Below are 27,200 nucleotides of genomic sequence, written 5' to 3'. Positions count from 1 at the left end.
ACCGTGGGAATCCTAACGATATTTAAATTTTACATTTTAAATAAGCGTATTAAAAAATTTGGGAGTGGTCTTGTGAGCGTGACGTAACTTAGCAACTGTTGACCACCGGGCGTCGCTGTTTCTCACACGCTCTCTCTCTCTCCGTATCAACTCAATGTCGCTCTCTCATTTTCACTCGCTCGTAATAAAGTTTTTCCGTGTGTGTGACTCTGTGTGTGGAGCTGAAGATGGCGGCCAGCTCGGAGCGCAGTCCTCCTCCTTTCCCGGACTCAGAGGAGCCCGAGCTGCTGGAGGACAGTGACGAGGGCGCGGATGCGTTCACGGGCACGGTGAGTAACACAATTAACCGCGTTTATGAAGCTAATTAGCTTCACACAGTCAGACAGAGAGAGAAGAAGAGCGATCACTTTCACTTCTCTGACACCCTCCCATCTGCCTGTTCTTCTTCTCTTCTTCTTCTTCAGCCGAAGATCTTCAGATCTGCTGGCTTATATGCCGTTTTATGTGATCCTATTTGCTTACTGATTTAATAAAGATACTATTGTCAGTATCACCTCAGATTTGATCCTCCCGCGAGGTTAAATAGATTTAGGCCTGCATGTGACATACTGAAGTTTTTGGAGGACTCTTGTAGTTGAATAAATAATATCACAAGGAATGTGACCTAGTTTGCCAAACTGACTGAAGTCACACTGTTAGAGAGCGTGTTTGTGTGTAAATTAAATGTTATGTTGTGTGCAATTAAGGAAGTGTGTGAATAGATTAACTTCTTCATGCAGAATCACCCAGCTGATCATAGTTTATATATATGTATGCATATGTGTATATATATATATATATAAATATGCATGCATGCATGCACAAACTATGGGTATTATAAAGGCAAATCTGTCTCCAATAAATGAGATGGTGTCCAGCAGTCAATATTTACTTAGTGTAATGACTTCAGTCTTTTCTGGTCAAAGTACTGAAGGTCTGGTGGTCATGTGAGTGTCAAATGTGAGTGAATGTTTTTTTTTTTTTTTTTTTTCTTCTTCCCCTTAGCAAGCTTATATTTTGGGAAGATTTTGCTTTGTGGGAGGGAATTTACAGTTGCATGAGTCATGATGGGGTGGTTAAAGGTCTGCGCTGAAACTGGAAGGTTGTAGGTTTGAACCCAACATGAGTTGATTCATAAACCGTAACCATTGTACCGTTAAGAAAGGCACTTAACCCTGGGTTAATACTGAAGGATTGTCCCTGTAAGGGTGCCAGAAGTTGCTTTGGATGAAAGTGACTGCAAAATGAGAGAAATGCGCAGTTCTGTTTATTGTATATAATAAATATTTTACCCCAAACTCAAAAGATGGAAATATAATGGAAAAAAGTAGCCAGTTTTAGGACTATTAAAGGATTAGTTCACTTTCAAAATTAAATTTTCCTGATAATTTACTCACCCCCATGTCATCCAAGATGTTCATGTCTTTCTCTCTTCAGTCGAAAATAAATTAAGGTTTTTGATGAAAATATTCCAGGATTATTCTCCTTATAGTGGACTTCAATGGAGCCAAAATGGTTGAAGGTCAAAATTAGTTTCACTGCAGCTTCAAAGGGCTTTAAATGATACCAGACGAGGAATGAGAGTCTTATCTAGAGAAACCATCACTCATTTTCAAAAAAAAAAAAAAAAAAAAAATATATATATATATATACATTTTAACCATAAATGCTTATCTTGAACTAGCTCTCTTCTTCTTCTTCTCTATTTGAATTCCAGCAGTGTAGACAATGCTAAGTGTATTACTGCCCTCCACAGGTCAAAGTTTGAACTAATTGTTATATACTTGCACTAGCATATTGCATATGACAATTTAGTTCAAACTTTGACCTGTGGCGGGCAGTAATACACTTAGCAGTGCCTACACTGCTGGAATTCAAATAGAGAAGAAGAGAGCTAGTTCAAGATGAGCATTTATGGTTAAAACTTATAAAATATAAAAAAAAAAAAAATTAGAAAATGAGTGATGGTTTCTCTAGATAAGACCCTTATTTCTCATCTGGGATCGCTGTAAACTGTAATTTTGACCTTCAACCGTTTGGTGCCCATTGAAGTCCACTATAAGGAGAAAAATCCTGGAATATTTTCATCAAAAACCTTTATTTGTTTTCGACTGAAGAAAGAAAGACATGAAGATCTTGGATGACATGGGGGTGAGTAAATTATCAGGAAATTTTAATTTGAAAGTGAACTAATCCTTTAAGGATATTTTTCATAATGACATTAATGTTTATTCAAATTATCCTGTCTGGAATCAATGCAATGTATTTATAAATTTTAGACCACCAATTGTACAAATGCTCACATACATAAAAATAACAAATACTAACATGATAAATGTTTTATCATGTAAATATTTACTAGGGCTGCACGATTTGGGGAAAATGTCATATTGCGATTACTGAGGTCAATATTGCGATTGCGATATGCGATAGCGATATAATAAACAAATAGTATCGTGAGTCATCTCGCTTGGTTCTCAATGAAAATGCACACACAGATTACTGATAATGCTGAAATGTGTATTTCTCAACTCAAACTAGCAACAACAGCAAACAAATGCACAGCGTTTTCAAATTAAAATATTTTTATGAAATTAAATAACATCTTTGCATTACTGCAAACTTGTTATAATCCCATTTAAGATGTTTATTTCTTTACTAATCTGTGGTTCAACGGATCACAAAACTCACGGTTCGGATCACATCACGGTTATGACGTCACGGATCAGATCATTTTTCGGATCAGCACAAAAAAAAATTGGGGGATGGGGGTAACTTAACTTTGCATGTATTACTTAGCCCACTTAAACTACTCTGATACCACAGCATAAACTACTAGCCTAAGTAATACATTATTAAAGGCAAGTGAACAGACTGTAAAAAGAACAAATACTGTACACCAATTACAAGCATAGATAAATACAACAAAAAAGTTACAAATAAAGTATAAGGTCTAACTGTATTAATTTTCATGCACAGAAATGTAATAATTCAATGTAAAATGACACTGGTCACTGTATAAATTTAATATAGATTAATCTTTGTTAAAGCTGTGTTTTGTTGTTTGATTTGCATGACAGACAACAGCAGTTATTTATAGGTTGCTGTCACTTTAAGAGTAAGACATGCACGTACACATCAGATAGATACACATCCGAATTCTCACCTCGTTCAATTAAGACATAACCGAATGTGTTTACGAGCATACTTGCTGAGAGGGGTATTTTGACTGACATAATGCGTGTATGTGTCCATCCAAGTACATTGAGGACGCGAAAGAGGAATCAAGTTGGAGTTTGCGAGCTATAACGCGCCTCTCTCTCTCTCTGTGTGCGCGCGAGCCTTGTATGCATGTGCGTCTATGCGCACCGATAACAGCGCTGCGTGCGATACCGAATTAAATCCTCTTTTGCCTCTTCTAGCGCGCTGGTATGGTTTTATATCTATTTCATGTGTAAACTAGCAAGACAAAACACGTTCAAATGATAACCTTTCACTCTATTGCGGTTAAAGTTGCAATTGATCCGCGAATCACATGCGTCCCGAACCGTGGGCCCTGGTCCGTACGGATCACAGATCATCAACGATCTAATCTGGGTTTATAATCTTATAGCCAAAATATCGCCATATAACAGAGGTAGCGTTTTTTCTTGCCACCAGTTCACTGACCGTTTGCTCCGCATCCATCTTTACCCGTTCTCTGCGCTGCACACCGGAAAAAGTCATGACATGACCATGCGCGCCTCACGTGCCACTGCCTAAACTGAAACTGACTGCTCTTCATTTTATTAGCGGTGTATAAAATGGGCAAACAGCTCTCAGAGAATGGGTTGTCGACTCCACACGTATTTATTTATTTATTTATTAAATTATTATTATTATTATTATTATTATTATTATTATATTTTATTTCATTTCATAAAATCGCAGCATTTTGCGTCATATAATCGCACAAGCTTGACATCGCGATTGCGATTGCGATATGATTAATCGTGCAGCTCTAATATTTACCATTACAATAATGAGAATTTGGGTGGGAAAATGTGCTTAATTTAGCACTAAAATAGGCTTATTTATTTTAAAACACCAGTTGTACAAACAATGACAAATACCTGTAATAACATAAACTTCAGTATGTAATTACTGTTATGATAATAAGTATTTGGATTGAAAATGTGCTTTAATTTTCAATGCAAAGAAAGAACTAAACTATACTTGCTTTATTTATTTTAAACCACCAATTGTTTAAATGCACAAATATATATAAAAAAAAATACTTGTCATGTAACTTTAATAAATATTTTACAATTTAAGTATATAATTACTGTTACAGTAATAAGTATTTGAATGGAAAATGTGCAAAGCCTAAAATAGGCTAAATTCTCAATTGACCCTTCGCCGGGAGTTTGATTGACAAGCGATCTAACCAATCATAACGCCGAATCCGCCATTTTGTCCGACAAAGCAGTCAGGAATTAGCAGATTAACCTCGGTGAACTTGAACTTGAAAAATGGTGCAGGGTTGCCAACTTTGGGACTTTGGCTGGAGTGAGACTTTGTAAAAATTTCAGTTTGCGCGTGTGCGCGGAGAAAATGTTTGGTAACCCTAATTTTAAAAATCAATGTCAGTCCATGTTTACTTAGTATCATTGGGGTGAAATAATTTGTTTTATTTTTTGTCAGTTTTGTTACCTGACAGGGGCAGAGCCAGACATTGTAAACATTCGGGGCTTAGCCCAAATCTATATTTGTCCAAAGACATTTCAATTTTCTATTAATAGCTTTACTGACATGAAAGGAGCTTTTGTTGTCGTATTCTTGTTCAGAATATCTACATTATTTGACACTGTAATTTGTAAAAGTTTGTTGGATGTACCTTCGCTAGGGGGGTCCGGGGGCATGCCCCCCCCGGAAGAAAATTTTGTACATTTTAAGGTTAAATGCATCAATCTGGTGCACTCTGGAAACTCAAAATTAAGAGCTTCAATCCATGTACAGTGTGCAAATTGAACAAAGAAACAGCATTGACTTGTACCTGGACATTAAAAAGGGTTCAAACATTTTTTTTTACAATACTTTTGTACTCATTTCTTTTTAAAAGATATATCCTTGAGCTTTTATTTTGATCACCAGATCACCAGCTGATCGCGTGCGCAAATGTGCGCACTTCTCTTTAAAACACGCAGCACAGACAGACTGTATATATACTTAATCACTGTCTTTTGCTGTTTTATAAAGGCACAAAGCCATATCACAGTTTCGATTTTAGTTCGTTGGCAAACGTAGTATGTTTTAAATTTTCAGTTCATTATGAAACGGTGGCGGCAGCAGAGGGTCATTAATGGAAAACACTGAATGAATGTATAGCTGATAAATGTGCTAAAGTTGTCATATCGGTTGTTATATAACAAAACGTATATAACATACTCGGTTACTTATGTAACCTCGGTTCCCTGAGAGATAAGGGAACGAGTATTGCGTTGCAAACGCTATGAGAAAACTCCTTTTCTCGAGAAAATAACGGCCATGGTGTGTAAAGCAGAAGCAGCCTGGCCAGCGGCGGAGTGTGCACGATCCGGGAGTGCTGAAGACGTTCTGCGCGGCCTTGATGGGTGCGCGGCCACAAATGGGCGGCGACCGCTTCTTCCAGTGGCAGGAGCTTCACATATCCTTTTCCCTCAGCGCCCTCAACAAATAGAGCGTTAACTGTACGTACATACCACCGCCGCCGACTTGAGCTGCAAAGAAGCTCTGGCCGCTTTGTCAAAGACGCTTGTCAAAAAGTACGGGGGGGAAGCTTGACGCTTTGGCCGCTCTGTATATTGAGTGCGCGCGCGCGGCCGGGGTTCTCTCTCTCTCTCTCTCTCTCTCTCTCTCTCTCTCTCTCTCGTGCGCGCTGAAAATTTCATATTTTGGTATGAACATTAACCCGCCAGTGTGGCGGATAGCCTTTTGAGATTTGCTCACCAAACGGAAAATCTACCCGCATTTGGCGCTTGGCGGGTGTTAATTTCGGACCCTACATGAGACTATTTTTATTGAGCAATTTAGCTAGCCCACATCATAACGCACGTCAGACAACATTTGCCACTATAGTTGAAGTCTGTAACTTAGTCTCGGCACACAGACTGATTAGGCAAGGCTACGTCTGTAGTGACAAGGCTCACCATTTTATTATTTGCTTACCTTGATTGTTTTCCAAACTTTCACACGTGCCGACTCCGACTCCGAACTCTCTGAACTTCTCACACGCAACTGACGTATAAGGTGCAAGGTTTTCAGCCAATCAACGATCAGAGAATACTGCAGTGAGAACGTTGTAGGGAGATGTAACAGCTGTGGGCCTTAAACTCCTCTCCTGTCATTAATACGCTGTGGTCTAGTCATCAACAGAAAATTAACGGATTGAGAGGGGAGAAAAATGGATTTTGGCGTGACATTTCTTGCGTGTGCGTGAGAGCGTGAGATTGATGCTGAAAGCGTGAGTGTCACGCCAGATGCGTGAGAGTTGGCAACCCTGAATGGTGTGTACTGACATCTTTCCGCGTTTTAAACAGCATTCCTTCTGATGTTCATTCATGTTTATTTGACGCTATAAATGAACTAGTAGGAAGAGATGATCGGTTCACGAGCCGCTTGAGCTGAGGCTCTACAGCAATCTGTCACGACACATTAAAGAGCCACAAAACGGTTTTTGTTGTTCGAATTTCTTCGGCTCGTGAACCGATCATCTCTTCCTACTAGTTCATTTATAACATCAAATAAACATGAATGAACATCAGAAGGAATGTTGTTTCAAACACGGAAAGACGTCAGTACACACCATTTTTCAAGTTCAATTCCACCGAGGTTAATGTGCTAATTCCTGACTGCTTTGTTGGACAAAATGGCGGATTCGGCGTTATGATTGGTTAGATCACTTGTCAATCAAACTCCCAGCGAAGGGTCAATTGTAGAAAAAAACAAAACAAATATTAACATGACTGTTACAATTATTGCTACTGTTAAGTATTTGGGTGAAAAATGTCTTATAATGCAAAAATAATAGACTTCTTTATTTAGTGGTTAACCAAAATACCCAAAACATTGCTGTTATGTTTTGCAAATAAAGGGAAGAGTTAAACAAAGTGCAGATTTTCCTCTCTTATTTTCATAACTTTCGTTGAGATTCTGCTCCTGTTAAAGGTCATTCAGATGGTCATACTTTTTCTTTTGGTATTTTTTATTTTTTTTTAACCAAATTTTGTGAGATTCAGCCTGAAAATGTTTAATGTATTTAAAAAAAAAAAAGTCCATGACAGATAGAAAAGCATTTCACAGGCTGTTAAACACAATGTAGTCATCCAGTTTCAACTCACAATATTTATATTTATTGTAAACTTCTGTGCTGTTCCTAGTCAATCTCTGAGATGGATTCTCTGTCGCCGGACACTACCGGACCTCCTAAAGACATCTTCAACGAGCCTCCAGAAGATATCTTCAGCGATCCTCTTAGCGAAATTAACTCTGAACCCCAGAAGAACGTCAAGATACCTTCTCCTGGTAGCGATGAGGCCGTCGACCTGTTCAGCGACCCGCTGGACGATGAAGCCGATGTAATTAGTTCACCTGAGGTCCAAAATCCCGTGCCAGATCTCTTGAAAGAGCCTGTTGAAGCGCCAAAGTCTGATGTCATCAGTGAACCGCCTAGTGACCTCAGCAGCAAGCCTGTGCACAAAAACGCCATCGACCCTCCGAAGGGCGCCAAGACTGCAGTGAGCGCGGAGCTGTTCGATGACGACGATGAGGAGGATCTGTTTAACGAGCCGTTAAAAGGCGTGACGAAGAAGCCTCAGCCCTCAGCGGTGAGTGGACCACCTGTCAATGTCTTCACAGAGGTGAAATCAGAAGTGAAGGTCAAGCCACAGGTTAAAGACGACCCCACGGATCTGTTCGCAGAGGAAGCCGTGACGGCACCTGCCACCAAACCTTCCGCGAGCAGCAGCTCCAGGACCAATGGGGTTCACTCTGAGGAGCAGGATATCTTCTCAGGTACGACACATTTCACCTGTAACACCAGATCATGACTGTGACACTTTTGACTGCCTACCTAGACAATGTTTTTCAGGTATTGTGTAGGTATGTGGGTTGATTTGTGGTTACAGTGCCCCAATAATGCTTTTTTTTTATATTACCTGTCATGTGTAATGTAGCTGTCTGTGATTGTAAACGATCTGCAAAGCTGTGAAGCTGAAAGTGCACGATAAATCAAGTTATTTTCATCAGGAATTCGAATCCCACTTTCGTGACCGCAACATGTCACTGGGTAATGCCCGTCTACTTTGTATTTTTGAGCATCATACACTCTTAAAAATAAAGGTACTTAATTGGCATTGATGGTTCCATGAAGAACTTTTAACATTCATACAGAATCTTTCCATTCCACAAAAGGGGCTTTATAGTGAAAAAAGGTTCTTTTAGATTATTTAAATGTTCTTAAAACTAAGAAAAATGGCTCTTATAAGAACGGTTCACTTAAAGGTTCTGTGGGGAACCCAAAATGTTTCCTCTATGCCATCACTGTGGGGAAAAAAACCTTTTATAAAAAATATGCTGGTATGGAGAAATGTTCAGTTTTGTCAATATCTTGTAAGTGGCCTAACTAGACAGCATTTTTGGGCATCATTACACAAAAACTGATTGTTCAAATCTTCAAAACTTTGAAAACTGCCTATGTAGACAGCATTTTTGAGTATTTTTAAGCAAGTTTAGTTTGTTTCTCAACTTAGCTACCTTCCCAGACAACATTTTTGTGTGTCATATGTGTGCTTGAATGTTTTTTAGAATGTCGTGAGCAGTTTACCAAGTCAAAATTTTTGGTCATCAAAGGCACTTTTGAATGTTTGGTTCATGTTTCAAAATCTAGTGAGCGGCCTTCCTAGACAGTATTTCTGGATGACATTGGTGCATTTAAAGGTGCCCTAGAACGTTTTTTCACAAAATGTAATATAAGTCTAAGGTGTTCCCTGAATGTGTCTCTGAAGTTTCAGCTCAAAATACCCCATAGATTTTTTTTTAATAAATTTTTTTAACTGCCTATTTTGGGGCATCATTATAAATGCGCCGATTCAGGCTGCGGCCCCTTTAAATCTCGCGCTCCCCACCCCCGAGCTCGCAACTATAATACAGTGCATAAACAAAGTTCACACAGCTAATATAACCCTCAAAATGGATCTTTACAGAGTGTTCGTCATGCAGCATGTCTAATCGCGTAAGTATGGTATTTATTTGGATGTTTACATTTGATTCTGAATGAGTTTGAGGCTGTGCTCCGTGGCTAAAGCTAACATTACACACTGTTGGAGAGATTTATAAAGAATGAAGTTGTGTTTATGAATTATACAGACTGCAAGTGTTTAAAAAATGAAAATAACGACAGTCTTGTCTCCGTGAATACAGTAATAAACGATGGTAACTTTAACCACATTTAACAGTACATTAGCAACATGCTAACGAAACATTTAGAAAGACAATTTACAAATATCACTAAAAATATCATGTTATCATGGATCAGTTATTATTGCTCCATCTGTCATTTTTCGTTGTTGTTCTTGCTTGCTTACCTAGTCTGATGATTCAGCTGTGCACAGATCCAGACGTTAATACTGGCTGCCCTTGTCTAATGCCTTGAACATGGGCTGGCATATGCAAATATTGGGGTCATACATATTAATGATCCCGACTGTTACGTAACAGTCGGTGTTATGTTGAGATTCGCCTGTTCTTCGGAGGTCTTTTAAACAAATGAGATTTACATAAGAAGGAGGAAACAATGAAGTTTGAGACTCACTGTATGTCATTTCCATGTACTGAACTCTAGTTATTCAACTATGCCAAGGTAAATTCAATTTTCAATTCTACGGCACCTTTAAAAGTTTGATTTGTGTTGACTATGTGTTGCAAAATCCTGCGAACTGCCAACCTAGACAGCGTTTTTTTGTGTGGCATTTTTAGCATTTTTGGTTTGGAAAAAAATTTTGTTTCAGTATGTAGTAAGTGCCCTACTCAGAGAGCATTTTTGGGCATCATAGGCAAATTTTAAAGTATGGTTTATCTTTCAAAACTAAGCATGAGCAATGTAGAAACAGGCAGCATTTTTGGCATCATAAGACAAATTTATTTCTCTAATCTTCAAATCCTAGTGAGCTGCCTATCTAGACAACATTTCTGAGCACCATAGGCATGTTCAAATGTTTCATTTGAGTCTCAAAACCTTGAGCATTTTGGGGCATGTTTAAGCAAGTTTGATCTGTGTTTCAAAACGGCTACCTTCCCACATGACATTTTTGGACATCATATATGTATGCTTGAACAAAAGTGTGTTTAAATGTTTAGGTCATTTTTTTTTAACCTTGTAAGTGGCCTGCCTAGACAATGTTTTGGTGCATTTAAAAGTTCGAAACCTTACGAGTCGTCTACTTTGACAGCATTTTTCACTATAAAACTCACCTAAAGTGCTTTCAGACTGTTTTTTGCGCAATGAAACATTTTCCTGCTTTTGACTCTCTCTCACGTATATTGTACAAGCAGGAATGCATGCTCATCACTTCTATGAGCGATGGATGATAAGTTCGCTTTCTCAGCATTGACTCAGGAAGGGGAAAAGGAATTCCTCAGTGACCTTTGACCTCTCACCCTGCTTTATGTTGCTGATGGAATGTGTTTTGCTCATGTGTGTGTGTTTGTTCTCTAGGTTGTGTGTGTTGAACCATCTTTTTAGTTTTATTTAATCCATAAAATACACTTTCTCTCGCTGTTTTCCCAGAGGCTACAGTGGAGCTGTCTCTGGACAGCCCTCGTAATGACCGCAAGAAGAAGGATGCCGTGAAGCCGTCAGTATCGGCTCCTGCCGCCTCTGTAGCCAGCAGCTCCAGCAAACCTCCGTCCAAAACCCTGGAGGAGGTAAAACACTTATAAATTTAACATTTTTTAAATAAATAACACTGAGACCGAATGTTTTTCATGATGTTTGGCTCCTTTAGTGCCAGATTCACAAGCAAATGACTATTATGAACTGATTCTTTTTGATGAATCAGTCAAAAAGACTCAAGAATCGGTCTGAAACTTATTTATTTAAATTGATCTATACACCAAATTACTTAAAGGTACTAAAAGAATCGTTAAGTTGAAACTTGATTTGTTGCGTTTATTGCAATTCCCATCCCCAGAGATCAGATCAAACCTTTAATTTCTCATTCTTCCTTTCTTTTTCTTCTGTTTCCTTCACATAAAGCTGGAGGAAGAGGAAAGTGAGGACAAGTTTGATCTAAACATTTCCGTGACAAATCCAGAGAAAGTCGGTAAGACCTTCATCCTCCACTATGTCAGCTGGGTTTTGCTTTCTGATGTCTCAGTCTTTTGAGGATTAACGCGGCTCTCATAAAACGCTAGTTTGAAAAAGCATTTGAACCCAGTAGTGGGCTAAGTTTGCTGAAAATGGGAAACCGTGATTCTCTGATGAGGTGAAATTGTTCTAATTAAGGAACTGAGACACTGATACGTCCTTCTGGAGCATTGCCATATCATCACAACTTCCTCTTTTTGCCCTGTACCAGCTATTTTTTATTTCCTGTTCGTCTTCTTTTTAAAAGGTGTGGTGTGACTGTAATGTCTAAAACCAGCTCTGAATGTTTTAGGGAAGATAATATTTGAACTAATATGATGTATGTAATTATTTTTATTTGCTCACACTTACTGACTCTGTTTGGTTATATACTGTGTGTGTGTGTGTGATATATGACGGGATTTCTCGTTGAGGTGAAAAGCTCTTGTGATATTGCTATGGTAGAGTGTAAGGGTGAAATTAGGATAGAAAGAAAACGGTCGATTCAATTCCATCCAGATCATCCAACGTGAGCAGCATCACTGTACGTAGTGCAGCAGAAATCAGAGTTCACTGATCATGTGACGAGATGACTGACAAGACCATGGCGGAGGATTCGTTGCACAACAGAGCCTAGCGTATGACAAATGTCTTGTATTGTAGAAAGCGTGCTCAAGCACCGCTGCTCCCTATTCACAGAGTACTTGCGAAAGCGAAAGTAAAACGCGAGCGCGCATTCAAACGCGATTTCAATACCCCGCATTTTGAAAGCGGCTTCTTGATGCATGCAAATATTTCCCAATATGAAAGCTATCTTAGGCTGGGCTGTGTATTTTTCACCATCTCTCAGCTCTGTATCATGCTTGAAGAATAATTTGGTCTCACTAAACCTGTGACCTTGTGTAACCAGTCTTGATTATTTAGCACATACAGTGCTTCCCACAAGTTTGAAATATACTTGCGGTGGTAGCCGGGCGAAAAATCCTCCTATTACCCACGGCACAAAAATGGTCTACTACATGTGACAAACAAATAATGTGTCATTTTTAGCAGTATTTTTATTTATTGAAATTAATTTTAATTACATAGCATACTATTACATTTAATTACATACTAATATTATGCATTGTGAATTATGCAAAATTACAGCATTTAAATGTTTATCCTTTTCCTATGTTCTCCTTGCTGTCATATAGTGTCTCTCTCAGTGAATGGGACACAGATTTTACTAGTAAAATTTATAAAATGAATAATATATGTGTCAAATAATGTTCTTAGTCTTTTCTTCCTGTGGGGGAGACTACAATAATTTACTATGAATTAAATGGAAATCAAATTAAATACAACTTAAACCAAAATACCAATAATGCCCAAAAGAAAAAACTTTTAATTACTTTGACTTTTGACTACTTGACTTTTAATTATAAACAAGCCCGAAATACATGGGGACTCTTATTTTGAAATGTCTGTACTATTGCAGGCTGATCCTTCAGATTCTTACAACCGTATAAAACATTTTATATAAAGGCCATGAAGTAGACATTGTAATAATTCATTAACTTGAGTTCATTAGCAATCGCTTGGCATAAATCTGCGCTTTTCACTGATTGAGAATCACTTTGAAGCAGTCTGAAGCGCTGTTGCGCGAGCTTGTAGAAGGCACAACAGCGCCGCCTTGTGACTTTCCAAAATGCAGCGCCCGTGGGAATGTCAGCGGGAGTAAATGGTTCTGACGCACACATAACGAGCAGGTACGAAATGATCTTGCGCTGATGTAAAAGTATAAGAGGATAAAAATAATAAAAGCAAAAATGTGTCTCCAAATATACTTGGGCGGCCGTTATTATACTTGGGCGGCCCGTCCAAGTAAAGTTTATGTGTGGGAAGCACTGATGTTAGGGTTTTATTTTGGGCATGTGAGGTGATTCTCTCTCTGCTTCTTACAGGTGATGGTATGAATGCTTATATGGCCTACAAAGTTTCAACACAGGTGATTTTTCAGTCTCTGTACTTGTGCAGTTTCCACTAGCACACAATACGACACGCAGCCTGAATCTCGCTCTCTTCTCATTGTCTCTCAGACGTCGTTAACCATGTTCCGTAGCAAGACGTTTACTGTACGCAGACGTTTCAGTGATTTCCTGGGACTGTACGAAAAGCTCTCGGAGAAACACTCACAGAATGGATACATCATTCCTCCACCACCGGAGAAGAGCATTCTGGGTAGAAACTTCCTTCTGCTAATGCATCAGATCTGATCTGATTATGAATAAGTGTCTGATTATGAATAAATGTGTGTGGATTTTCCAGGTATGACAAAAGTCAAAGTGGGGAAGGAGGATCCATCATCAGCAGAGTTTGTGGAGCGGAGGAGAGCTGCTCTAGAGAGGTTCGTCAATGACGATTGCATTTGATGAATCATGCTTCTTCTCCTAGTTTTTGTCCTGACCTGCTGCATTTGTCAACAGTGTGTGACGTCAGAACTTTGTCAGTCCACTCGGGTTCTCTTTTCGTTACGTTGTACAAGTAGCCCCGCCCCCAGTGAAATCTGATTGGTTTAAAATCCCTCTCTATATATCTGTATATAAAACATCAAACTATGATTGGCTGTGATTTAATTAGAATGAGGACAATATATAATATATAATAATGTTAGTAGTAATAAATATAAATAAATAAATAAATAAATATAAAAAATGAGTACAGAAACTGGATAATATTAATTACTGATATCGTTATATGTATTTTCATTTTATTGAGAACATAAAAAATTACTTAAACTGGATAATATAATAATGTTAGTAGTAATAAATAATATAAATTTATATGAAATGAGGACAGAACAATTGAACTGGATAATATTAATATTAATTACTACTAACATTATGTATTTTCATTTGAATGAGGATAGAAAAATTATTAAATTGGATAATATTAATAATAATTACTACTAACATTATGCATTTTCATTTTAATGAGGACAGAAAAATTATTAAATTGGATAATATTAATATTAATTACTACTAACATTATGTATTTTCATTTTAATGAGGACAGAAAAATTATTAAATGGATAATATTAATATTAATTACTACTAACATTATGTATTTTCATTTTAATGAGGACAGAAAAATTATTAAATTGGATAATATTAATATTAATTACTACTAACATTATGTATTTTCATTTTAATGAGGACAGAAAAATTATTAAATTGGATCATATTAATATTAATTACTACTAACATTATGTATTTTCATTTTAATGAGGACAGAAAAATTATTAAATTGGATAATATTAATAATAATTACTACTAACATTATATGTATTTTCATTTTAATGAGGACAGAAAAATTATTAAATTGGATAATATTAATATTAATTACTACTAACATTGTGTTTTCATTTTAATGAGGATAGAAAAATTATTCAATTGGATAATATTAATAATAATTACTACTAACATTATATGTATTTTCATTTTAATGAAGACAGAAAAGTTACTTAAACTGGATAATTAAAAATGTTAGTAATAATTAATATGTATTTTAAAAAATGAGAACAGAAAATTTGCTTAAACTGAATAATTTAATACAATAAAATTTGTAATAATTACTATTAATGTATATATTAAATAATGAGGACAGAACATTTTCTTAGATTGGATAATATAATATTAATTACAACTATCATTATATATTTTCATTTTAATGAGGACAGAAATATTCTTTTGGATAAAATTGTCATATAATATAATGTTAGTAATAATTAATATTAATAAATAATACTTGCATTATTAAATTTGATAATGCAATGCAATATAAATAAAAATTACTTATACTGGATAATAAAGTATAATTATCTTATCTAAGTAATCTAAGTATTATATATTAATATTAATTACAACTAACATTATATTATCCAATCTAAGTCATTTTTCCATCCTCATTCAAATTAAAATATATATATTAATTACAACTAACGTTACATAACATTTAATTATACCACATTATATTATATTACCAATCTAATGTTATTTATTATTATTTACATCAGTAATATAATGTTAGTAGTAATTAATATTAATAATTTATTTAATTTCGAGGTTTTGTGTGTTGTTGCAGGTATCTTCAGAGGGTTGTGAGTCACCCGTCTCTCCTGCAGGACCCTGATGTCAGGGAGTTTTTAGAGAAAGAAGAGGTGAGACGGCTTCTGACATAAAAAATGAACATTTTTAATTATTCAACATTAACATAAACCTGTTTGTGATGATAACTCGATGCTCTGTGTGTGTTAGTTACCCAGAGCAGTCGGCACACAGGCTCTGAGTGGAGCCGGCTTCCTCAAAATGCTCAACAAAGCCACAGACGCTGTGAGCAAGATGACCATAAAGATGAACGAACAGGACGTGGTGAGTGGAAAACCCACGCCGAGCTCCTCCTATAAAGAGGACTAGGCTTAAAACCAACCTAGAAAGGAGGGTAAATATAAATATAAATGTGTGTGTGCTTGTTGGTTTCAGTGGTTTGACGAGAAGATCCAGGATGTAGAAAATGAAGAACAGCAGTTGCGGAAACTTCACGTCATGGTGGAATCGCTTGTCAATCACAGGAAAGGTCAGAAGTGCAAACAGTCAGTCTCATATTTTAAATGTGGATATTTGCATTCAGATTTGGGTATTGCGACCCATTTCTGTAATGTGACACATATTGTTAGACGGTGGAATGTGTGTTTCAGAGTTGTCTGGGAACACAGCCGTGTTTGCGAAGAGCGTGGCGATGTTGGGCAGCTCGGAGGATAACACGGCTCTGTCGCGAGCTCTGTCTCAGCTGGCCGAGGTGGAAGATCGAATCGAGCAGCTCCATCAGGACCAGGCCGCCAACGACTTCTTCACCTTCTCAGAGCTGCTGGCCGATTATATACGACTGCTGGGAGCCGTCAGGGTACAGACACACACACACACACACACACACACACACACACACCGAAGACAAAGCTGACTCATCCGGTCGTATTACTTAAAAGATTAGTTCACTTCAGAAAGAAAATTTCCTGATAATTTACTCACCCCCATGTCATCCAAGATGTTCATGTCTTTCTTTCTTCAAAATTTTAATTCTGAAGTGAACTAATCCCTTAAGTCTTTCATTTTTAACATTTAAGTTGTTATATAATGTAAAACTTTTTTGGCATGGGTTGATTTGTTATAACTAATCTTATCTTTTAGTTAGTATTGATCAAGTTCTACATGCGAAGGGAACATTTTTCATTTTAAACTATTTAATTCACTGCATTGTCAAAAAATAAGCATTACTACATAATTGTATGTACTATATAAAATATTTATTAATTATATTTTTACCATATTATCCAATATATTATCATTGTTGTTGTCAATAATAATAATAAATATTTTTTAAATTTGGTTTATTATTATTATTATAGATCTATTTGAATAGTAATAATAATAATAATAATAATAAAGTAACAATTATGTAAATACAGGTGTGTATCAGGATCATTGCTGTATCATAATTCATTAATATTATTAATATTATAATTGATATATAATTTTTTTTTAGCATCATGACATATCTGTATGTATCTTACGGAAGAGGATTAGGGCCAAGCAATAATAAAAAAATAAAACCATCTCGAGATTAAAGTTGTTAAATTTCGAGAAAAAAGTTGTTTAAATTTAACTACTTTTTTCTCATAATTTAATGACTTTATTCTCAACATTTTCTCGACTTTTTTCTCATAATTTAATGAGTTTATTCTCAACATTTTATCTCGACCTTTTTCTCAAAATTTAACAAGTTTTTTTCTCGTAATTTAACAAGTTTATTCTCAACATTTTATCTCGACTTTTTTCTCAAAATTTAACAACATTTCTCATAATTTAACGAATTTGCTTTCGAAATTTAACACGTTTTTTCTCGTAATTTAACGAGTTTATTCTCAACATTTTATCTCGAATTTTTTCTCGAAATTGAACAAAATTTTTCTCATAATTTAATGAATTTGTTCTCGTAATTTAATGAATTTGTTCTCGTAATTTAACAGCTTTTTTCTCATAATTTTAATGTTTATTCTCAACATTTTATCTCGACTTTTTTTCTCAAAATTTAACGACTTTTTTCTCATAATTTAACAAGTTTATTCTCAACATTTATCTCTACCTTTTTCTCGAAATTTAACAACATTTTTCTCATAATTTAACGAATTTGTTCTCGAAATTTAACAAGTTTTTTCTCGAAATGTAACAACTTTAATCTCGAGATGGTTTTTATTTTTTTATTATTGCTTGGTTACATTATTTATTAGTTGTTACATTACCAAAAGTTTGTAATAATTAAGATTTTTTTTTTTTTGATTTTGAAAAGTCTCTTCTGCTCACCACGGCTTCATTTATTTGATCAAAAATACAGTAAAAACAGTAAATATTATTACAATAAAACTATTATTACAATTTAAAATAACTGTTTTCTACTTTAATTTATTTTGAATTGTAATTTATTCCTGTGATCAAAGCTGAATTTTCAGCATCATTACTCCAGTCTTCAGCGTCACATGATCCTTCAGAAATCATTCTATGATGATGATTTGATGCTCAAGAAACATTTCCTATTATTAATAAAATAAATGCAGCCTTGGTGAACAGAGACTTTTAAAAAAATCATAATTATTCCAAACTACATAGAGTATGTATAATTATGCTAAATATATATGTATTTGTATTCTACACGGTCAGGGGTGTTTTGATCAGAGAATGAAAGCGTGGCAGCGCTGGCAGGACGCTGAGAACATGCTGCAGAAAAAAAGAGAGGCCGAGGCCAAACTCCTGTGGGCCAACAAACCCGACAAACTGCAGCAGGCCAAGGATGAGATCACTGAGGTGACTGTTTCATAGTCTCACTGCTGAACATTCAGTACATCTGTAACCTCCTAAGTCAGCTTTATAATGAATTATGTCTTACTCTACCGTCTCGTCCTGCAGTGGGAGGCAAAGGTCACACAGTTCGAGAGAGACTTCGAGAGAATCTCAGCCACCGTACAGAAAGACGTCATCCGTTTCGATGTAAGACGTGATTTCCATTTTGGTTTCGGATATCTTGCATTAAAGTGCCCCTATTATGCTTTTTTGGATATTAGCTTTCATAGCTGTTTGAGAATGCAAAAGCTCTGCAACGTTTCAAAGATAAAAGTGCAGATAAACAGAGTTATTGTCTCCTAAAAGAAAACTGATGAAACGAGTCGTCAGTAATTCCAGTCTCACTTCCTGCATGACCCTACATAGATTTATAACAAATTTGCATAATGCCAGTCTACGTTTTCATTGGCTGCCTGCGAACAATGTCTACTTTGACCCTCAAACACTGTAGTTAAATGAAAATAAAAAATATCTTGCTCTATCAGTGAAGTGAAGTTAGTTTTAGTTGATAATATATAGTGATAGAGACATGTAAGGTCACATTTAGTCATATTTAAAGTTTATTTATATTACATATGATCTGTATATATTAATATTCATTGAAACCAAATAATTAATAATAACTGTTAAACTAAAATCACTTGTAATGGATTAATAATAATATATATCATTGAATTATTATATAAATCATATATAAATCATAAAATCATTCTAAGGATTTATCATTAAAGCCAGATTATTTCATTGTTAAATATTTTTTTGCCATATAGTGACCTTTAATTTGAAGGAAGAGAAACTGGGGGAGTGACTTTATTGCGTTGGATGTGTCAGTGTCACTTTGCTCACATCTGATTGGCTAGCCGTGGAGCGGTAGTTAATATGGCGATGAACACCCCTAAAAGCCAAGTCCCTTTCATGGTACCTAAAACCTCAGGATTGGCTCAAACTAATCTAAAACTTACCTGGCTAGCCAGCTAATCCAGCTTCATGGTACAGGCCCCTGGAAGAGTTTGTTTTCTGTGCTGGGAATCCACTTTGCTGCAGTTCTAAAGGATGAAGACATGCGCTCGGATTGATACGGTAAAACCGACGCCATTGTTACTGTTCGCATCACTGTGTACCAAATGCTGAGGAAGATCCGGAGCTGAAGTTCAGATATGCTAATGGGAGTTTCGTTTCCAACATGTGCTGTAAGCAGTAGACCAATCACAACAGACTGCACCATCTTAGAAACCTTTAAATTAGCATAATAAGGGCACTTTAAGGGCTCGTAATAAACCATATTTCACTTAATTATGGTTATATTTAATAAATATAAATAATTATATAATGTATATATAAATATTATGTATAATTATTAATTTTATAATGTGTATATATAAATGATTAATAACATAATTTTCTGACTGAATATTAATTTAAAGGGTTAAAATGAAATGAAAATGAAAATTATGATGATTTACTCACCCTCAAGCCATCCCAGGTGTATATGACCATCTTCTTTCAGGTGAACACAATCAAAGATATATTTAAAAATATCCTGGCTCTTCCAAGCTTTATAATGGTAGTGAAGGGGGGGCCAGATTTTTAAGTCCAAAAAAAAATGCATCCATTTGTTTTGCTCTATCCTCTCTGCTTCCGCGTTCATCATTATATCATGTGTCAGGTCAGAGGTCACTCTTTAATTATGGATATTTTTCTTACAAAAATGAATCACTTCGCTTCAAAAGGCCTTTATAATCCCCCTGGAGCTGTATGGATTATATTTATGATGGATGGATGCATTTTTTTTGGGCTTCAAAATCTGGCCCCCCCTTCACTACCATTATAAAGCTTGGAAGAGCCAGGATATTTTTAAATATATCGCCGATTGTGTTTGTCTGAGAGAAGATAGTCATATACACCTAGGATGTACGGAAGAGGATTAGGGCCAAGCAATAATAAAAAAATAAAACCATCTTGAGATTAAAGTTGTTAAATTTCGAGAAAAAACTCGTTAAATTACAAGAAAAAGGTCGAGATAAAATGTTGAGAATAAAGTCATTAAATTACGAGAAAAAACTCGTTAAATTATGAGAAAAAACTCGTTAAATTTTGAGAAAAAAGTCGAGATAAAATGTTGAGAATAAAGTCAATAAATTACGAGAAAAAACTCGTTAAATTATGAGAAAAAACTCGTTAAATTTTGAGAAAAAAGTCGAGATAAAATGTTGAAAATAAATTCATTAAATTACGAGAAAAAACTCGTTAAATTTCGAGAAAAAAGTCGAGATAAAATGTTGAGAATAAAGTCATTAAATTACGAGAAAAAACTCGTTAAATTATGAGAAAAAACTCGTTAAATTTTGAGAAAAAAGTCAAGATAAAATGTTGAAAATAAATTCATTAAATTACGAGAAAAAACTCGTTAAATTTCGAGAAAAAAGTCGAGATAAAATGTTGAGAATAAAGTCATTAAATTACGAGAAAAAACTCGTTAAATTATGAGAAAAAACTCGTTAAATTTTGAGAAAAAGTCGAGATAAAATGTTGAAAATAAATTCATTAAATTACGAGAACAAACTTGTTAAATTTCGAGAAAAAAGTCGAGATAAAATGTTGAGAATAAAGTCAATAAATTACGAGAAAAAACTCGTTAAATTATGAGAAAAAACTCGTTAAATTTTGAGAAAAAAGTCGAGATAAAATGTTGAGAATAAAGTCAATAAATTACGAGAAAAAACTCGTTAAATTATGAGAAAAAATTCGTTAAATTTGAGAAAAAAGTCGAGATAAAATGTTGAGAATAAAGTCAATAAATTACGAGAAAAAACTCGTTAAATTATGAGAAAAAATTCGTTAAATTTTGAGAAAAAAGTCGAGATAAAATGTTGAAAATAAATTCATTAAATTACGAGAAAAAACTCGTTAAATTTCGAGAAAAAAGTCGAGATAAAATGTTGAGAATAAAGTCATTAAATTACGAGAAAAAACTTGTTAAATTTCGAGAAAAAAGTCGAGATAAAATGTTGAGAATAAAGTCAATAAATTACGAGAAAAAACTCGTTAAATTATGAGAAAAAACTCGTTAAATTTTGAGAAAAAAGTCGAGATAAAATGTTGAGAATAAAGTCAATAAATTACGAGAAAAAACTCGTTAAATTATGAGAAAAAATTCGTTAAATTTTGAGAAAAAAGTCGAGATAAAATGTTGAAAATAAATTCATTAAATTACGAGAAAAAACTCGTTAAATTTCGAGAAAAAAGTCGAGATAAAATGTTGAGAATAAAGTCATTAAATTACGAGAAAAAACTCGTTAAATTATGAGAAAAAACTCGTTAAATTTTGAGAAAAAAGTCAAGATAAAATGTTGAAAATAAATTCATTAAATTACGAGAAAAAACTTGTTAAATTTCGAGAAAAAAGTCGAGATAAAATGTTGAAAATAAATTCATTAAATTACGAGAAAAAACTTGTTAAATTTCGAGAAAAAAGTCGAGATAAAATGTTGAGAATAAAGTCATTAAATTACGCAAAAAAACTTGTTAAATTATGAGAAAAAACTCGTAAAATTTTGAGAAAAAAGTCGAGATAAAATGTTGAAAATAAATTCATTAAATTACGAGAAAAAACTTGTTAAATTTCGAGAAAAAAGTCGAGATAAAATGTTGAGAATAAAGTCAATAAATTACGAGAAAAAACTCGTTAAATTATGAGAAAAAACTCGTTAAATTTTGAGAAAAAAGTCGAGATAAAATGTTGAGAATAAAGTCATTAAATTACGAGAAAAAACTCGTTAAATTATGAGAAAAAACTCGTAAAATTTTGAGAAAAAAGTTGAGATAAAATGTTGAGAATAAAGTCAATAAATTACGAGAAAAAACTCGTTAAATTATGAGAAAAAACTCGTTAAATTTTGAGAAAAAAGTCGAGATAAAATGTTGAAAATAAATTCATTAAATTACGAGAAAAAACTCGTTAAATTTCGAGAAAAAAGTCGAGATAAAATGTTGAGAATAAAGTCATTAAATTACGAGAAAAAACTCGTTAAATTATGAGAAAAAACTCGTTAAATTTTTAGAAAAAAGTCGAGATAAAATGTTGAAAATAAATTCATTAAATTACGAGAAAAAACTTGTTAAATTTCGAGAAAAAAGTCGAGATAAAATGTTGAGAATAAAGTCAATAAATTACGAGAAAAAACTCGTTAAATTATGAGAAAAAACTCGTTAAATTTTGAGAAAAAAGTCGAGATAAAATGTTGAAAATAAATTCATTAAATTACGAGAAAAAACTCGTTAAATTTCGAGAAAAAAGTCGAGATAAAATGTTGAGAATAAAGTCATTAAATTACGAGAAAAAACTCGTTAAATTATGAGAAAAAACTCGTTAAATTTTTAGAAAAAAGTCGAGATAAAATGTTGAAAATAAATTCATTAAATTACGAGAAAAAACTTGTTAAATTTCGAGAAAAAAGTCGAGATAAAATGTTGAGAATAAAGTCAATAAATTACGAGAAAAAACTCGTTAAATTATGAGAAAAAACTCGTTAAATTTTGAGAAAAAGTCGAGATAAAATGTTGAGAATAAAGTCAATAAATTACGAGAAAAAACTCGTTAAATTATGAGAAAAAACTCGTTAAATTTTGAGAAAAAAGTCGAGATAAAATGTTGAAAATAAATTCATTAAATTACGAGAAAAAACTTGTTAAATTTCGAGAAAAAAGTCGAGATAAAATGTTGAAAATAAATTCATTAAATTTCGAGAAAAAACTTGTTAAATTTCGAGAAAAAAGTCGAGATAAAATGTTGAGAATAAAGTCAATAAATTACGAGAAAAAACTCGTTAAATTATGAGTAAAAACTCGTTAAATTTTGAGAAAAAAAGTCGAGATAAAATGTTGAAAATAAATTCATTAAATTACGAGAAAAAACTTGTTAAATTTCGAGAAAAAAGTCGAGATAAAATGTTGAGAATAAAGTCATTAAATTACGAGAAAAAACTCGTTAAATTATGAGAAAAAACTCGTTAAATTTTGAGAAAAAAGTCGAGATAAAATGTTGAAAATAAATTCATTAAATTACGAGAAAAAACTTGTTAAATTTCGAGAAAAAAGTCGAGATAAAATGTTGAAAATAAATTCATTAAATTTCGAGAAAAAACTTGTTAAATTTCAAGAAAAAAGTCGAGATAAAATGTTGAGAATAAAGTCAATAAATTACGAGAAAAACTCGTTAAATTATGAGTAAAAACTCGTTAAATTTTGAGAAAAAAGTCGAGATAAAATGTTGAGAATAAAGTCAATAAATTACGAGAAAAAACTCGTTAAATTATGAGAAAAAACTCGTTAAATTTTGAGAAAAAAGTCGAGATAAAATGTTGAGAATAAAGTCATTAAATTACGAGAAAAAACTCGTTAAATTTCGAGAAAAAAGTCGAGATAAAATGTTGAGAATAAAGTCATTAAATTACGAGAAAAAACTTGTTAAATTTCGAGAAAAAAGTCGAGATAAAATGTTGAAAATAAATTCATTAAATTACGAGAAAAAACTTATTAAATTTCGAGAAAAAAGTCGAGATAAAATGTTGAGAATAAAGTCATTAAATTACGCAAAAAAACTTGTTAAATTATGAGAAAAAAACTTGTTAAATTTTGAGAAAAAAGTCGAGATAAAATGTTGAGAATAAAGTCATTAAATTACGCAAAAAAACTTGTTAAATTATGAGAAAAAACTCGTTAAATTTCGAGAAAAAAGTCAAGATAAAATGTTGAAAATAAATTCATTAAATTACGAGAAAAAACTCGTTAAATTTCGAGAAAAAAGTCGAGATAAAATGTTGAGAATAAAGTCATTAAATTACGAGAAAAAACTCGTTAAATTATGAGAAAAAACTCGTTAAATTTTGAGAAAAAAGTCGAGATAAAATGTTGAAAATAAATTCATTAAATTACGAGAAAAAACTTGTTAAATTTCGAGAAAAAAGTCGAGATAAAATGTTGAGAATAAAGTCAATAAATTACGAGAAAAAACTCGTTAAATTATGAGAAAAAACGCGTTAAATTTTGAGAAAAAAGTCGAGATAAAATGTTGAGAATAAAGTCAATAAATTACGAGAAAAAACTTGTTAAATTATGAGAAAAAACTCGTTAAATTTTGAGAAAAAAGTCGAGATAAAATGTTGAAAATAAATTCATTAAATTACGAGAAAAAACTCGTTAAATTTCGAGAAAAAAGTCGAGATAAAATGTTGAGAATAAAGTCATTAAATTACGAGAAAAAACTCGTTAAATTATGAGAAAAAACTCGTTAAATTTTGAGAAAAAAGTCAAGATAAAATGTTGAAAATAAATTCATTAAATTACGAGAAAAAACTCGTTAAATTTTGAGAAAAAAGTCGAGATAAAATGTTGAAAATAAATTCATTAAATTACGAGAAAAAACTTGTTAAATTTCGAGAAAAAAGTCGAGATAAAATGTTGAAAATAAATTCATTAAATTACGAGAAAAAACGTGTTAAATTTCGAGAAAAAAGTCGAGATAAAATGTTGAGAATAAAGTCATTAAATTACGCAAAAAAACTTGTTAAATTATGAGAAAAAAACTTGTTAAATTTTGAGAAAAAAGTCGAGATAAAATGTTGAGAATAAAGTCATTAAATTACGCAAAAAAACTTGTTAAATTATGAGAAAAAACTCGTTAAATTTCGAGAAAAAAGTCAAGATAAAATGTTGAAAATAAATTCATTAAATTACGAGAAAAAACTCGTTAAATTTCGAGAAAAAAGTCGAGATAAAATGTTGAGAATAAAGTCATTAAATTACGAGAAAAAACTCGTTAAATTATGAGAAAAAACTCGTTAAATTTTGAGAAAAAAGTCGAGATAAAATGTTGAGAATAAAGTCATTCAATTATGAGAAAAAAGTTGTTCTCGTAATTTAATGACTCTTTTCTCATAATTTAACGAGTTTATTCTCAACATTTTATCGACTTTTTTCGAAATGTAAAATTTTTCTCATAATTTAACGAATTTGTTCTCGTAATTCAACGACTTTTTTCTCATAATTTAACGAGTTTATTCTCATCATTTTATTTCGACTTTTTTCTCAATTTAACGACATTTTTCTCATAATTTAACGAATTTGTTCTCGTAATTTAATGAGTTTATTCTCAACATTTTATCTTGACTTTTTTTCTCGAAATTTAACAACATTTTTCTCATAATTTAACGAATTTGTTTTCGTAATTTAATGACTTTTTTCTCGTAATTTAATGACTTTATTCTCAACATTTTATTTTGACTTTTCTTGAAATTTAACGAGTTTTTTCTCGAAATTGATCAACTTTAATCTCGAGATGGTTTTATTTTTTTATCATTGCTTGGCCCTAATCCTCTTCCGTAAGGATGGCTTGAGGCTGAGTAAATCATGGGATAATTTTCATTTTGAGTGAACTAACCCTTTAAATTTCTTTGCTAACAGAAAGAGAAAGCTCGAGATTTTAAGAGACAAATCATCAAATATCTGGAGTCACTTCTGCACTCACAACAACAGGTACAAGAAAGACTTTTTTTCAGTTAAAAAAAGTTGACTGAATACTTGTAATTCATATTTCGCTCTCTTTCTCTCCTCTAGCTGATAAAATACTGGGAGGCGTTTTTGCCGGAGGCGAAAGCGATCGCGTGAGGCGCACAAACACACACTCACCCATGACCGAGGCCTTTCTACACTCTTTACCTCTCGCCTATAAACCAAGAGAATCGCGCTGCAAAGGGAAATCATCTGTCCGGCCGCCCGTTACTCTGATTGATTTAGTAACTTGTATATTTTCTGTGTAATCTTCATCTTTATTTTCTTATTGTTTGGGGGATGTGAACGCATGTGGTGGTGGCTGGGTGTCTTCCTCGTCTGTATGCAACCAAACCTCTTGTTTATCCACTCAGTTTTGCGTCAGCAGCAGTGATGTCGATGGTTTACACTAGAGGGCGCTCTCTGCTCATTCATAGACACTTGTGACCGGTCAAAAAGAAGTTTGTACTTATTAAAGAGTGAATTCAGAGACAAATGGTGACCTAGTTTATTTTAGAAGTCCAGAATATTGGTATATACACTTTAAAGCAGCATAATGACATTGTATTTTGCAAGTAAAAGAGATTGTGATGCAGTTTATTGAGGACTATTGAAATCAAATAGGCCGGATATTGTATTGTGACAGGAACTGTACATGTCAACACTTACACTCTTGATTTTTCTTTTGCTGGCTCTTTGTTTTCACTCAAAGGTTCATTTTAAGTCTTCAGTAGATTTAGGATCTATTTGTTCAAATGACGTAAAGCATTTAAAAAGGCGCTCCTGACGCGTTTTATATCAATACCGGCCCAAAGCACTTCAGTCTTAAAACTGGTTTTCTTCTTCATTTAGGACTCATTCATACTTTCATTCTTTATTTACTTCATTTTATATTTTCATTTGTAGACATTTATGCCAACATGTTATCATTTCGTGTCAAACCATATTTGAGTTATCCATCGACTCTGGCATGTTATAATAATTACTAGACTTTTGCTACGCTACTAATGATTAAATTGTTTCTACATGAGATTTTTTTTAGTTTTTGTTTTTTTATACAGATTTGCTGCTGTCGGAGTTTGTAAGGCTGTTAGATTCATCCTCATTTATGACATTAGAAGGTTTTGTTGATTGCTTCATGAATGATATTTTGGACCCTGCTGTAATGACACTTTGAAATGACGTGAACAGGTTTGACCACCATTAGGTGCCATAAAAATCAAATGTTTGTTTATAAGAAAAAAAGGGGCAGGTATTTTTTTCACTATGGACACTTCTATTGAGGAAAACAATAAAGATTTAATTACAAATATAAA

General features: G+C 33.5%; 1 protein-coding gene across 1 annotated transcript; it reads left to right on the top strand.

Annotated features, from left to right (window-relative positions):
• The first annotated feature begins 135 nt into the window (after nt 1–135).
• snx1a (sorting nexin 1a) lies at nt 136–27,200 on the top strand. Its single transcript, XM_048159134.1, has 15 exons — nt 136–329; nt 7,437–8,070; nt 10,844–10,980; nt 11,312–11,378; nt 13,348–13,391; nt 13,483–13,624; nt 13,712–13,790; nt 15,527–15,602; nt 15,700–15,813; nt 15,925–16,018; nt 16,140–16,345; nt 18,157–18,300; nt 18,403–18,483; nt 25,798–25,869; nt 25,951–27,200. Exons 1-15 carry the CDS (start codon nt 228–230, stop codon nt 25,999–26,001), a joined length of 2,043 nt encoding a protein of 680 aa, XP_048015091.1. The 5' UTR covers nt 136–227; the 3' UTR covers nt 26,002–27,200.

Source organism: Megalobrama amblycephala, linkage group LG15 (assembly GCF_018812025.1).
Source record: "Megalobrama amblycephala isolate DHTTF-2021 linkage group LG15, ASM1881202v1, whole genome shotgun sequence".
In the NCBI taxonomy this organism is placed as follows: Eukaryota; Metazoa; Chordata; class Actinopteri; order Cypriniformes; family Xenocyprididae; genus Megalobrama; species Megalobrama amblycephala.
Note: the sequence above shows the minus strand (reverse complement) of the source record. Positions and strands in the feature narration are given on the sequence as shown.

What these genes read in the sequence shown, in the direction of transcription:
- snx1a (XM_048159134.1), top strand. Translation starts at nt 228, where the DNA reads ATGGCGGCCAGCTCGGAGCGCAGTCCTCCTCCTTTCCCGGACTCAGAG. An exon ending in AGGAGAGCTGCTCTAGAGAG is followed by an intron (nt 13,791 to 15,526) that starts GTTCGTCAATGA and finishes GTGTTGTTGCAG; the next exon opens with GTATCTTCAGAGGGTTGTGA. An exon ending in AAGACGTCATCCGTTTCGAT is followed by an intron (nt 18,484 to 25,797) that starts GTAAGACGTGAT and finishes CTTTGCTAACAG; the next exon opens with AAAGAGAAAGCTCGAGATTT.